This window comes from Phoca vitulina, unplaced genomic scaffold (assembly GCF_004348235.1).
Source record: "Phoca vitulina isolate PV1807 unplaced genomic scaffold, GSC_HSeal_1.0 scaffold80, whole genome shotgun sequence".
Classification (NCBI taxonomy): Eukaryota; Metazoa; Chordata; class Mammalia; order Carnivora; family Phocidae; genus Phoca; species Phoca vitulina.
Genome location: NW_022589783.1, coordinates 298,514 through 313,587, shown reverse-complemented (window position 1 = coordinate 313,587; position 15,074 = coordinate 298,514). Strand labels below are relative to the sequence as shown.

General features: G+C 50.7%; 1 protein-coding gene across 2 annotated transcripts in view; it reads left to right on the top strand.

The window, feature by feature from the left end:
* Window positions 1–15,074, top strand: part of WDR60 (WD repeat domain 60) — an 88,013-nt gene that overhangs the window by 70,242 nt on the left and 2,697 nt on the right. Inside the window, exon 25 of one of the 2 annotated variants that reach the window (XM_032394322.1) lies at window positions 8,764–8,896. In XM_032394322.1, coding sequence (XP_032250213.1) covers window positions 8,764–8,896 — 133 coding nt within the window. Of the gene's footprint in view, window positions 1–8,763; window positions 9,182–15,074 lie in introns of those variants that run through there. The other variant, XM_032394323.1, reaches the window with a different exon arrangement.

Genomic DNA, 15,074 nt, shown 5'->3' with positions numbered 1-15,074 from the left:
CTCTGTGTCAAATAAATAAATAAAATCTTTAAAAAAAAAATAAATAAATAAATATGTCTCTGGGATATCAAATCCATGTCCTCCACACTGTCAGCGGTGACCATTCATTTTCAGCTCAGCCCCACTCCAATATATGATGTGAAAGGAAGGAGGACCTCACCAGCTGTTACTGTATTACTTGGGAAGGAGAACTCTCACCACTAGGAGATGCCCATGGGGGATGGATGTGGAGAATTCATTTGCAGAAATGAAGGTTTGGGGAAGGAGGCGGCAGGAGGGGAGGCGAGCTGACATTCCCTTCTCTGTTTCCCTCCTGCCTGCTGGTTCCAGAAGCCACTTTCCCCTGGGTTGCAGCCACCGATCCTTTCCGTCTCTCCGCGGCCCTTGAGGCATGTTGGGTGCATTGGGCATCTAGTCTGGTGAATACGATGAGTTCTCAGGCGTGGTATTAATGTTTTCCTTCAGGTGATGGGACTTTAAAACACGAGGCTCATATTCTTGGAAGACGGACAAATGGACTCCGAAAGCAGTTTCAAAACAGCCTGAAAATGTTCAGTGCTAACTTGTGACGGCAGGTCACTTAAGGGAAATCACCTTGTGCTTCTGAGGCTCCATCTGGCCTGCAGCCCCCAGCCTGGAAGATGCCTGTGGCAGATCCCACCGGCTTTCAGTGACTCCGGGTCCCAGACCGGCTGAGTTGTCTGGTCTGATCGCCATCTCAGTTCCATCTCCAATCAACCCAAGCCCTTCGTTTCCTCCAGCTCAGACCTCCCCAGGTCTGCTAATCTGCAGTGGGGAAGGGGGTGCAGATCTGTACTTTCTCTCCTCCCTCTTCTTCCTGGATTCTGGTTCTTCCAGGACCCAGGCTGGGAAAAACGTGGGGAGCTCTGTTCCCTATGCGATGCCATTGCAGGATCTGAGTCTGTGGAATGCCCTCTTGTCACGAGGAGGCTGGCTCACTGCGTCTCTGTCTCTCTCCTTCATGAACACTCCTGTGCAGTGTCCCCTGAGCTGGCCGTGTGCCCTCACCCCACCCGTCTCCATGTGGTCTCCCAGCCCAACAGAGGCCTTCCGTTCAGGCCCCTCCACCAAAGCTCAGGGTTGCCCACGGCGGGTTTGGCTTGCGGTGCGTCACGGGGTCAGCCTGGGCTCCATGCTTCCTCCACTAGCCTGAGAGCAGCCAGAAAGAGCTTAAAAAATGTTAACAGACACATCACTTGCTCGCTTGATGCCCTTTGATAACTTCCCAGTGTATGAGGGCCAAGACCCCCGTCTCCCACCGTCACCTGTCCTGCACGTCTCCAGGCTAACCACATGCCTCCCCCGGGCCTCACAGCTGGAGCGTGTCCAGCACTTCTGGTACGGGATCTCCCCCTTGGGGTGGAGGTGGGGGGCAGGGGAGGGACACCACAGCAAGATTGATGTGTGGTCTGCAGGCACATCCCAGATCTGGGCTCTTCTAGTTCCTCCCAGCTGGGGAACAGCTGCTCTTCAGAGACTCAGGGCGAGGTTCCATGGCTGTCTCTGTAGGAATGAGAGATTATAAATGAGAATTTTGTCTTCACTCCTTGAAAAGAACTTTTACAAGTGCTTGGACCTTGTACTCTGGCCTTCCCTGCGCACACAGTGTTGCTAGGGTGCTCCTTCCCACCTGTGGGCCATTTTAATGTGCCTACATCTCTGAGAGACACACCTTCCCGACCCTCTTTATCTCTGTGCTTTAATATGGCCGTGTAGTTCTTTATTAACTTGGCAGATCTATTTGTATTTCAATGGCTAGTTTTCTGGATTTTTTTGTGTGTTCTAGCTGTTGTTTTTAACGGGAACGCTCATCCTTCTCTGTGGTTACTTTATCATGGGGGTATAGTTCACCCTTTCTGCCTCCAGCCAGAAACAGCTCAGAAAAATAGGACCCTTCCTTCTTTTTCTTCACGCTGTATTCAAAGGATCACCCAGCCTTATTTGATTAGGCGTAAGTGTGAAAGCCGGAGAAGAGAGGTTTTTTCCCGTAAATTCTAAGTCGGGAGTTTGCTCCAAAGCCACACGGGAAAGACCTGACCTGTGTCTCCGGCAGGATCGCCCCAGATGCCTTGGTCACAGAAGGCACGCGGGAGTGGTTCTCCGCAGTTCACATTTCCTGCTAAACAACCAAACCAGACAGATGCTTAGCCTCCAAGTGTGGTGCTTGCATAATTGATGGGTCTTAAAATAAAGGCAGACTGGCTTTGTCCTAACAAACCAAGCAATTTCTCCAGGAAGAGTTTTGTTTACGACAGAGTAAGATCAACTGGAATTTATGGGAATGAACAGTGGGCCAGGACGGGCGAGGCTCGTGCTTGAATTCAGCCCTGGCAGCGTGTCAGGCCAGTGCAGCCCCTCGAGTCCTTTCCCTGCAGAGTCTTGTGTCTTGGACACTCTGAGTCCTCAAAGAGGCCACACTCACATCAGTCCCGACTGTGAGTTGGCTGAGGAAACAGTGAAGCAATGAGCCTGCAGGCCCCTGGGCAGTTTGATGCGAGGAGCGGACGTGGCCTTCCCACGCCAGACCTGCGCAGCTGATGGAGCCACGGCGGCCACGGCCACTGCACGGCCAGTCCCCACGCCCCTGCTCCGGGGAGCAGACGTGTGTGTGCATGTGCACGCCTGTGCCGTTGGGGCTTTTCTGAAATCCTTGTCTCCTGCTCGTGGCCAGAGCTGGATGCTCCGTGTGCTCCAATGTGGGGACCACGAAACTCCTCTAGTTTCTATGAACAAGAGTCTTCTCGATAATCTGCCATTTAGCAGGCTCTCCATCTAGACAGCTTTGTCTTCTCTTCCAGAGTTCGACTGCTTTTCTCATGTTTGAACCCTGCTTGGTTCTGGTGACCTTCATAGTGTTTCCTTTCGTATAGATTTGTTTATTTATTTGGCAGAGGGAGAGGGAGAGAGAGAGAGCACGAGCAGGGGGAACGGTGGGTAGAGAGAGAAGCAGGCTCTCCGCTAAGCAGGGAGCCCGATGCGGGACTCGATCCCAGGACCCGAGATCATGACCTGAGCCGAAGGCAGACGTTTGACCGTCTGAGCCCCCCCGGGCACCCCATCCTTTTGTATGGATTTATATAGGTGGACATTCGTGTGCACGAGTGTGTGTGCATCTTACTCAAGACTGGCTGTTGGGAAGGACCCAGAGTTTTGGGTTCGTTCTGGAGCCTGGTAAGAGCTGCTCGTCACAGGGCATCCCACCAGGGGCTGCAACGAACCCCTCTCCGCCCCCCCATGTTTCTTTCTCCCTGATGTCAGTGGACGAAATGCTTCCTCAGATGTGACTGCATGTGTTTCTACTGGATGCTACATGGGAAACTGCACTTAGGGCTTTGGTAACATCGATAGTTTCGGCCTGTTTTCTGTCTTGCTCCAACATCCTGTTGGTCTGAAAACGAAGGGCACGACACAGCGTCTCGCCAGCACGGGATGAGAGTGTGGTCTGCACTCAGGCACGGCTGGGCTCCAGCCACGCTCTGCCGGAGTCTGGTCGTGCAGGGTGGGCAAGGCCTCAGCCTCCCCGTGCTCCGTGTCCCTGTCCGTAACTGGGATCCCTTGAGGAATTGGGTAATGAGGCACCTCCCTCATGGAATCGGGTGCATGATGAGAACTAAATAAATGTAAGCCTTACTCAGTGTCAGTTCTGAACAAATGTTAAGTACATGATTAAATTATGGGTAAGTGTGGTGAAGTGTTTAGCACAATTCCTGGTACATGATGAGAACTAAATAAATGTAAACCTTACTCAGTGTCAGTTCTGAACAAATGTTAAGTACATGATTAAATTATGGGTAAGTGTGGCTATTCAACTTGAAAAAATAAAAGACCAAATCTATTAGTGTGTTCTGCTCATGGTCACGCATAAGAAATCTACTTATTAGTCAAAAGAAATCCAGAGTTTGAGTGTTTCCACAGCAACAGAACAACAAACACCAACCCAGAAATAGGGCAAAAGTCAGAAATAAAATTGTCCTTTCAAGGCATCTCTGGTTGCCTCGTATGGGGCAGGGGCACATGCCGACCCCCCCCGTGAGCACTGCCGGCCAGCCTGCCCCTCAGCCCCTCATCACCCTCCCCAGCCCCAGCGCGCACGAGCCTGCAGCTGCTCTGGCTCGTTGTCCATCTCGTGCGCACCTGGAACGGGGTCAGGCGGAGAACGGGCGCTCAGTGAGTGAATGACAGAGTTGAGTGGGGTTGGCAGCTGGCCTGTGATACTGGTCCTTCAAATGCCCAGCTGGTACCGACTTTCCTGCAGACACCCCGTCACCAAACGTTACAACAAGAAAACCAGGGAAAAATCAGAAATGAGTGTCTGTGACGTGTGAGCGGACATTCTGTCATTAAACTTCCCTCGGCCGCCTGGAAGCACCTCAGTGTTTGGTGTAAGAATTAGCATTTTATAAGGAATCCAGATTTTTCCCTAAATTAAAATAATAAAATACTCTACTTTTGGGTTAAAATGGAGCTGTTTTTCCTGAGAGGAAAGCTTGAATTTCTAGATGACTTCCGTGTGAGACTCCTAACAGTTACTCTGTGAAAAATTGCCTTTTGATTTCAGCACATTTGCACAGTTCCGGGAGCCTAGGACACCGGGGACCAAGAAGCATCGATGATCGTGTGACAGCACCGCCCAGAGGTGGCTGTTGTCGGTGTGACCCCGCATTCCCGCTGGGGTCCCCGTGTCCCTGTGTCAGGCGTCCTGTCGTGTGGGGTGGTCCTGGGGTGAGCGTTTGGTGTAGGAGGAGGTCGAGCCTGGGGACGCCAGACTTGCCCGGCCAAAGCCGCAGAGCCACCTCCCAAGGACACCTGGGTGGGGGGCCCAAAACGCGCAGGCCGATTCCCGCCACTAACTCCCCGGTCCCCACCTGAAGCGCAGGCGTCATGGGGGAGGGCTGGTGCCTACGCAGGCTGTGCCCAGCGGGGCAGGGGTGTTAGGGCGGCCGTTTCCTCTGGGCACCTCCAGCGCCAGGCGCCGGGCCTCCACAGCAGCGTCTGAGGGAACCGGTGTCGGAGTCGCGACTGCGACCGTCCTGGGTCTTGACGACCACCCCACGCAGCACAGCGCGGGGCAGTGTGAGGGTGCTCTTGGGCTTCCTCTTTCTTTCCTTTTCTGTGTTGTTCGGCTCTTACTTCCTCCAGACATTTTGGAAGCACTTGCTGATGGGAAGGTAGTGTCACCCAAGGTGAGGAGCCCAGCTGTGGACACTGATTTGGGGGTGAACCACCCTGTATAGTTTGAATATAATTTGAATCTGAGCTTTGGACACTATTCAAAGATCTGCAGACTGATTTATGTTATTTTCATAACGGAAGTATGATTACATTTCTTTGGTGTCTTTAAGTGAATCGGGCTTTTCCAAAAGATACTTGGCACCACTGTTACTTGGAACTACTTCTGCGACCAGACAGGGTGTGGTGGCCCCTCTCGGCCTGGCGGATGTGGGCTCACAGGCACCGCTCTGCGTGTCATGGGTGGTGGGGTTCTCTCTGGGAGGCAGCTCTGCTCCCCCTTCCTGCGTGGCCCCCTCCCTCCCTCCGCCGGGGCGCACTCTGCGGCCACCTTACAGCGTGTAACTTGCGGAGGTAGAAATGGTGTATCCGAGCCCATCTTTGAGATCCTTTCATTTTTGGAAGGTGTTTTTCTCTATATAAAATTCTAGATTGAGATTTTTTTTCTTTTAGCACTTTAAAGCTGTTATTCCATGATCTTTTGGCCTTTGCTGTTTCTGATAGAAAGCAATTGGTCATTCTGATCATTGTTTCCCTCTATGTAATGTCTTTTTTTCCTCTGGTTAATTGTAAGATTTTGTTTTTCTTTGCCTTTTATTTTAGCAGTTTGACTATGATATGAGTAGGTGTTTTATTTTTTATTGACTCATTCTTGCCTGGTTTCCCTGATCTTGGGATTGCTACATTTGTTCAAATCTGGACATATTTTGGACATTATTTTGACAAAGATTCTTTGCTTGTCCAAACTTAGGTTCCTGACCTGTGCTCTTTCTTATAAAATCCATTTTTAGCAAGAACCCTGGTAAGTCAGTTTGCCAGAACCAACCCACCCAAATCTGAATCTAATTGGGTTCCTCATTCCCCACCTTCCCCCAGGTGAAGTCCCTCAGCAGGAATCCTGTCAGGTCAGCTCAGCCAGAACCCCTCAACCCTGATGCTTCCTCTTAGTGTTTTTTATTTTTATTATTTTAAGATTTTATTTATTAATTTGAGAGAGAGAGAGAGAGAGCTCACACAAGTGGCAGAGGGAGTGGGAGAGGGAGAAAAAGACTCCCCCTGAGCAGAGAGCCTGACTTGGGGCTCAATCCCAGGACTCTGGGATCATGACCCCAGCCAAAGGCAGACGCTTCACCAACTGAGCCACCCAGGCGCCCCCATTCCTCTTAGTGATTTTGCACCTGCCAACCTGCCTGCTCTTTGGCTATAAATTCCTACCTGCCCACATTCATGCTGTGTTCAGCCCAATCTCTTTCCGTTTTTGCAAAATCTCATTGACCTTGTGCCTATTATCTATCAAATGGCCCTGAATACAGTCTGCCTCACCATCTCTAACAAGGGTCATTGAATATTCTTATCTTTTCAACAAAATCTTTCAATATTTTATTTATTTTTATTTTTTTAAAGATTTTATTTATTTGACAGAGAGAGACACAGTGAGAGAGGGAACAGAAGCAGCAGGAGTGGGAGAGGGAGAAGCAGGCTTCCCGCGGAGCAGGGAGCCCGATGTGGGACTCGATCCCAGGACCCTGGGATCATGACCTGAGCCGAAGGCAGACGCTTAATGACTGAGCCACCCAGGCGCCCCAAAATCTTTCAATATGTTTAAATGCACCATCTCCTCTCCCTCTCCCCCACCTCTGTCTGTTTCTCTCTGTTTCTCACTGTCTCTGTCTGTGTGTCTTCCTGTTTCTTTCTCTGTCTCTCTTTCTGGGACTCAACTGTAAGTCTGTGGATGGATCATGTGATATTGTCCTCAGGTCTTTTGAGTTCTGTTCATTTTTTTTATTATTATGTTCAGTTAGTTCATTTTTAAATACCTTTTCTCTATGTGTTTCAATCGGTATGATTTCTATTGGCCTGTTTTCAAGTTCACAAATACTGTGTTTTGATGTGTTCAAATAGATGTTGATCCCAATCAATAAAGTTTTGATTTTAGATATTATATTTTTCACATCTAGAATATCCTTTCCTTAAATTTCTAAATCTCCTACTTATTATATCTACCTCTTTCCTGTAGAATCTTAAACACATTTTTTATTTTAAAGCCCGTTTTACTAATTGGAACTCTGGGTCATTGGTGGGTTTCCTTCTATTGACTGATTTTTCTCTTAACTAAGAATCACATTTTCCTATTTCTTCAGGAACTTTTGGTTGTACACTGGATATTGTGATAAATAATGTCATAAAGATTCTGGCTTCTAACTTCCCCTGAAGAGTATGGAACTATGTTCTGGGGAAGGTGGATCATGAACTTATGAGGCTTGGCCTCACAGTTTGTTATGACAGACTTATTATATTTTTCCCGTAGTTCTGGGACAAATCCCTTAGCACTGGCTTGTAATCTTTACTTCTAAGGCCCAGTTCCTCTAGAGTTTCCATGGAACATGTGTGTTAAGCCTCTGAACTTGGTGAGATCTGAGCTCCAGAGACCCCATTGTTTGCAGCTATGAGAAGGGCCCAGGATAGAGAGCAAGGGAACCACCAGCTGAGCCAAACCCAACTACTGACACAAAGAAGTATGAGCAAATAAATTGATCACTTTATGCCACTTGTGATATGATACACTTTGCAGCAATAGATAACTGATATACATGGTAATTGAGCATATTTCATACATTCTAAGATGCTAATTTGAATATCATAATGCTTTAAAAGTCATGATGTGTCCTATAATTCCATGCATGTTGTAATTTACTTAGCAGTGACTATTTATCCTTACTTAGTACACAAACAGTCATATGTTTTCAAGCAATGGCTTCTTAGATTCAGTGAAATACAGTGCGTTTTTAAAATACTGGGCTAAAGCTGTGAATTGTGCAAGACTGTTGAATCTCAGATCTGTACCTCTGAAACAAATAATGCAATATATGTTAAGAAAGAAAAAAAGAAGAAGAATGTAGCAGGAGGGGAAGAATGGGGGGGGGGGAAATAGGAGGGGGAGAAGAACCATGAGAGACGATGGACTCTGAAAAACAAACTGAGGGTTCTAGAGGGGAGGGGGTTGGGAGGATGGGTTAGCCTGGTGATGGGTATTGAGGAGGGCACGTTCTGCATGGAGCACTGGGTGTTATGCACAAACAATGAATCATGGAACACTATATCTAAAACTAATGATGTAATGTATGGGGATTAACATAACAATAAAAAAATTAAAAAAAATACTGGGCTAAAGATAGTTAAAGAGCTTATTATATTGCAGGACTTCTCAGAGATTGTTATAGGTTAATGTGGAGTGTGAATTTCCAAAAGGAAATAGAGTAATAAAGTAGCGAAAATAACATATAAGGCATATATACACATGCATATATAATACTATGTGTAAATAATAAATTAAAAGTAATAAATTAAAAGTCCTCAAACCCAGGACCCCCCCCCCCCCCCCGCCCCATGACTTTTCCCTCATATTACCCACTAATCTATCAGAGATGGTGGTGTTTCAGGGAACCTAGTTCAGGGAGTTGGTTCATTTTCTTGAGTCAGACTAATCTATTACACTGGTTTCTTCACTTATAGCCTAAAATGCTGGAGAACATATTCTGAAGACATAGTGGTACAGGAACAAAGAAGTGAAATTTGGAATGGGGAGGTGATGTCTCGTTTAGAACAAAGACAACAATGTACAGATCTGAAAGAGAAAATGCAAAAGGTTGGTAACTTTGTTGTTAATGTTTTTAAATGTGTTCTCTCCTGCTAACAATAATTGAAAATTCTTTTTTAAAAATGGCAGCAAAACTCTTATCTTGAGTACATCACAGTTCTGAGATGAAGTCTTTCTTGTCAGTTGATAACAGACCTAAGCTCTCTCCACAGGCAAATGCTCACTTTCATAATGGGAGGAAATTAAAATTAGCTTCCGGAAGAGAAATTGCAAAGTAAAGGCATTTATATCTTAGATTAATGAAAGCTTAACAACATAATATTAAAAATGATGTCCCTAGTTAATTTTTTCATGGCCCACAACTGGTATTTCTAATTCATACAGTAGTATTGTTTTAAGCATTGAAGATTCTTCTGATAATGGAAAATAAAATGTATTAAAATTTCAGAATATTAGCATTGGAAGGCACCCTGCTAGTCAACTGGTGAATCTCTTCTACAAAATCCCCAACTCACTTTCCTTGAATCCTCCATGATGAGAAACCCACCATTTCATTATATAACAAGACTTCTTTACTCACTTGATTTTTTTCTTTATAATTGCAACTTATTTTTTTAAATGGTTTTATATTTGTTTTTCCATTATAAAAATAATTCATGATCTTGAAATATGGAAGGTTTAGAATGGCCGAAAGAAGAGAAAATGCTACATGTAGACTGATTTCCTGACAATGTTTGCATTCGTAGTTTGGCATGTGGCTTATAGCTGACTGTGTTTCCTGCAGTAACTCTGGGCATCTCAGGATTGCACTCTGTATATAATTATGCGAACTGATTTGTTTTTACACTTAATGCTGCAACTTAAACATTTCCCTGTTAATACAGGCTGGCTCTAAACCTTCTCTTTAACAGCCCCACACATTTGATGGTGCTATAGACTGAATGTTTATGTCCTCCCCCTAAAAAATTCATATGCATATGCTGACATCCTAACCCCAAGGTGATGGTGTTGGGAGGTGGGGCCCTTGGGAGGGGATCAGGTCATGAAGGTGGAGCTCTCATGATGGAATTAGTGCCTTATAAAACAGACCCCAGAGAGCCCCCTCACCCTTCCTCCATGTGCAGACACAGCAAGAAGGTACCATCCCTGAACCCAGGAGGCAGGTTCTCACCAGACACGCAATCCGCCAGCACCTTGATCTTGGCCTTCCTGCCTCGGATCTGTGGGAAATACGTTTCTGTTGTTCACAAGCCCCTCTGTCTGTGGTGTCTGCCCAGCACTTTGGTGTTCTGTCCTAGCCGCCTGAGTAGGCTGAGGCAGGTGGGTCCCTAAGTAGCTTGGACATTTGCAGGTCAGTCCCTAGACAGGCCAATCATTTCCTTCAAGCCACAGGACATTTATTTTGTACACATTTAAAGGTGGTGACTGTTGTTCTTTCATGAGTTTAGAACTAGAATTTTATCACCGAACGGGCTTTATCTTTTCTTCTGTAGCTTCTCTGTGTTAAAGCTCGAGAGGCCATGGCAGGGGACGCTGAATTAACCTTCAGCAGGCCCCACCATATGCCACGCACTGGTGCCCTCTGCTTGATCCTTGCCATTCCTATGGGGTAGGGTTACCCCATTTGCTGTAACTCAGAAGGTGAAGCCACTTGCCCAGATTGAAAAGTCCTATAAGCAGGAGGCCAGGGTTCCTGTCTAGATCTGTCTGGGTTCAGAGCCCCTTCTCGGTCTACCACACTCTCTTGGCCCACAGCATGGTCTGGCCCTCTTGGGGAGGCTCTGCTGGACTCTTTGTTTCCCCGCTCTGGGCAAGAGCACCTCTTGCTCCCACTGATTTCCCCTCCTGAGCTCCAGCAAAATGCTTGTCTTTACACCTACATACCTCTGCCCTCCATACGTGGTGGGCCCTAGACAAGCACTTGTTGGAGGAGTTAGCAATACCCACTACACCTTCTGTGTTCCTGGGAATGTACTCGTTTGCATGACAAACATCTATGGAATACCAAAATTTGCCAGGCAGCAGGATGGTGGGCGGCCTGCAGACCAGCGGAGAGCCAATGCTGCAGTCTGAGGTCGAAGGCCATCTGCTGCCTGAATTCTGTCTTCCTGGGACCTCAGTCCATTTCTCTTCATGAAGACCTTGACTGTTTGGGTGAGGACCACTCACATCAGGGAGGGCAATCTCTTTACCAAAGCCCATTGATTTAAATGTTAATCCCATGCAAAAAACACCTTCAGAAACATCTAGAAGAGTGTTTGACCATATATTTGGGACCTGTGGCTGGCCCGGTCCACATGGAATTCACTGTTACAGTAGCTTAGGGAGCTGGCCTGGCAGAGACTGAAGAGCAGTTGCTGGTTTTAGCAATGAGAAGGTCAGTGCAGGATGGATTATTGTAGCAGTGAGGGGGAATCCAGATGCAAGCAAGCAAGCCCTGGCCGCTCTTCAAGATGGTTGGTCAGGGCCGAGGCCTCAGCCAGAAGTGGAAGGAAGGTGGGAGGCTGAAAGTCCGAACAAGCTGGGGAAAGAGGAAATGTTAATAGCTAAACGAAACGGGAACTCTGCGTATGAGGCTATGTTATGCAGTTTACATGCATTCTTGCCTGTGGTCCTAAATCTTACTGGAGAGAGTGATTATTACCTCCTTTCTACAAATAAGGAAGAGAGGTTTAGAGCAGCTAGAACCTCGAACTCTGCCACCATGTTCTCAACCATGAAATGTTCAGCCTTGGAAAGGAGAAGGGGCTGCATGCTCTCTGGGGAAAGGGAGGGTGCCAGGAAGGGTTGGACAGACACATTTGAAATGAGGAAGCTTGCATCTGGGAGGCAGGGCACTGGGAGGGGGGTTGGGCAGCATTCCTGGGGGCCTGGGTCCCTGCCATGGCTGGAGCGGCATGAAACAGCTCACAAGGGTAAGTCCCCAGGGGCAGTTGGGGCAGAGGGCAAGAGGGTAGGGAGGCAGCCGAAAGTGGCTTTGGGGCCCTTCCTCTCTCCTCGGGAGAGTGGTCTCAGGGAGAAGGGAGAGCCATGGGGCAGGGGCCTGGGCCACGCTTCTGAAGTGGAGGACCGGGGACTTTGTCAAGATTAATGACGGGCCGGTGGGCAACCGGTGCTGCTGCCGTACTCTGAGCCCCTAGACTGTCAGGGTTTTAGCTATGCCCATTGTCCAGACATGCCCAGGTGGACGGCCGGGTGCGAGCTCCACCGGGACGCTGCTCTCTGGAACCCGTTTCAGGGGTCATCGCCCACACCTCATCTGAAGGTACACTGGTGATCCGAGGGGCTTAGCTCACGTCCTCAGACTTCCTGGAGATTATCCCCACGGATCAGAGTGTCTGTGTCAGAGGAGAGAGCAGCTTGCAGAGCAAGATGAGCCTCAGCATGCCTTCTTCCTACGATGCTCTGCTCTCAGGAGAGGGAGGGTGCGGGCCAACGGACTTCCCGGGATGAAAAAGAGTTGTTTCGAGAACCTCGAGGTGCCATGGTAATAGGCGTCAGTGTGTGCAGGGAGGCCGCCCGCAAAGGGTGGGAATGCTGTGCTGTCACGGGGGAGGGGTGCTGCCCCCTGGTTCACTTCCAGTATGTCCGCAAAGTGAGCCGCTGGAGCGGCCCCTCCTCCTTGCCCAGTGCTGGTGCCGCGTGGCTTCCCGGGGACGCTTGGTCTCCTGGCAGAGACTCTCCGGAGCCGTCAGCCCTTGGGCAGCTCCATCCTGTCTTCACCGGGCACGGGTCACCCGAGCCCGGGACGCCGCGGGGTGGCTGTCACAGGCTGCACAGGACAAAATGCCGTTGAGCGGACCCTTCACTGTCACCCGTGAGCGCGACAGAAGCTCGGGCTTCCCCTGGTTTTCAACTCCACCCGCTTCTCCTGCTTCCGGGAGATGTGACACCCTCGCCCAGATGGAGCGATTGACCGCGGACACTGTCCCAGCAGCGGTTCCCGGGCCGTGGCTGGGGCTGCCCGCGGAGGGCGGGGACGGCGCCCCGCGCTGGGCCGTAGAGCTGTAGCGGCCTTCAGGAAGGAGACACCTGGGAAGCGGCAGCAGGACGGCCAGGCCTGCGGAGGGGAGTCCCGAGGGGGACCCCGGCCTCCGGGGCCCACGCAGCAGGCGCATTGGTCACAGCGGTTTGGGGGAGGCCATGGCTTCGGCAGCTTCTCACGCGGTGGAAGCGTGTCTTAGGGAGCATTAGGGCCGGGGGTCACACACTTGGCCTCAGGAACCGCCTGCTTTGTTCTAAGAGCGCTCGCGGAGACCGCTTTGCCCGGGGGCGACAGGCTGCCCCCTTCAGTGGACACGCTGGGGTGGGGGTGCTGACCCCCTTGGCCCAGGGCGCCTCAGCCGGCCGGCCTGCCCCCTCCGGGCTGCGCCCACCTGGCTTCACGAGTGGCCTGGTACCAACAAATAGGCAATAAAAGGCTGGTCTCTCCCGCCACCCCCCTACCCCCAGCCCGGACCCTTGTGCTGCAGGGGGCTCTGGGCCCCGGAGGCGGTGGGGGCATCCTGTGCTGCCACCTCTTCCTGAGTCGTCACCTTCTCCAGTTAAGCGGGGCCTGTGGGAGGCGGTGCTGACGGAGGAGGGAGGATGACGTGTGTCCCGCGCGGATTCCAGGCCGTGCGGGCGGCTGCGGTCGGGGTGTCCGAGGGCAAGGGGAGCCTGTTTAGATCAGCTCAGGCCTCAGACGGACACTCCGACCTGGGCTCCGTCCCTGCTAACGTGGGAGCCACGGCAACGGTGTGAGGAGAGCCCGCTCTGAGGGGCCGCGCCTGGTGTCAGCCCCGTGGCAGGAGTGGCGGGGACCCCGAGACGTGTCCGGCAACACTTGAGTAACCGTGCTAAACCGCAGCAGGATCTTGGTGCTCCCTTGTCTGGACCCGCTTCCCAGGCCTTCAGAAAAAACCCGCTCTTGTCACATGGGCCTTCTTCCCATTTCTGGGACATCCCAAGCTCGTCCCACACATGCTGTTCCCTCCCTCTGCCTGGAGCGCCCTTCCACACACATACACACGTGCACACACACACTCACAAGCACACACTCGCGCATGACACCCGGACACACCTGTGCTGGCGTGGCTGGCTCCTTTGCCGCCTTCAGCCCTCAGCTGTCACCTGCTCTGGGGGCATCCCCTGGCCACCCTCCGTTCGCGTGCCTGGACTCTGCCCTCACGTCCCGGTCTCCCTCGCACGGGGTGGTGAGCGGGGTGGGGGCGGTGGGGTCTCCCTGGCCCCAGACGCCGTCTGCCCCGGCGGGTCCCTGTGAGCACAGCTGGACAGAGCTGGGCACACCTGGGCTCACAGCGAAGCCTGAGCCGTCGCCCATGCCTGCCGCGTGAACTCCGCCTCTTCGCACGGCAGCTGTGACACGCGGGAGCACGAGCCAGTCGCCCCATTTAGGGTTACTAATGGCGGTCACGGGAGGGTTGGTGCCAGCGACACTCCATGGAGGCCTCTGATCTTACCAGAAATGTCTCTTCACGTTTGTGTCCTTTAAAGCTGTGCATTAGTGGGAAATGTAAAACTTGGCTGTGCGAGTCTGAAGAGCCTCTGGGCAAGGACCCAGAGTGGAAATCTGGATTCAGTGGAATTTCAAGTTTTCTAAGGCCTTCCTTCTTGGGAACACACATTCTCTGGTAGCCGAGGTTAAGTGACCTGAGACTGCCCCGGGGCTTTGCCCTGTGTCCAGAGCCCAAGACAGAGCGTCTGCTGACTCTCCTTTTGATCATTAGCAGGCCCTTGCATGTTTTAGTCTTTGAGGGGAAAAGAGAAGTTTATTTTGGGAATAAGACCGTTTTTCCTGGCTTCTGGTTTGCTCTGTGTCACACATGATTGCCCCAGCAATTCATCATTCACTCACTGAGTTTGTCTGTCTAACCCGAATGCCCTGTTTTCCTTTCATTCCCAGTTGCCTGGAGGCCTGGCTGCCCACCATGCACCCCACTCCCACTGGGGTTCACCTCTGTCAGCTCCCCGCTCATCAGGAGAACCCCACAAGGGCCTGTATCCCAAAGCTGTGTGGCCTGGTGGTAGGGCAAGGGGGGGCCTGGCCTCCCCCATTTTGCTCCACCCCTGGTCACCGGGCCCAAAACAACTCTTCCCGTGTCCAAGACTCATGTCTCTTGAATGCCTCCAACTCACCTACGAAATTGCCAGTAACTTCTGCGCTGCCTGCGTGGTTTTCCGTGAGCGGTAGTTTTGTGGAACTTGGAGAAGATTCTGAGTGTGG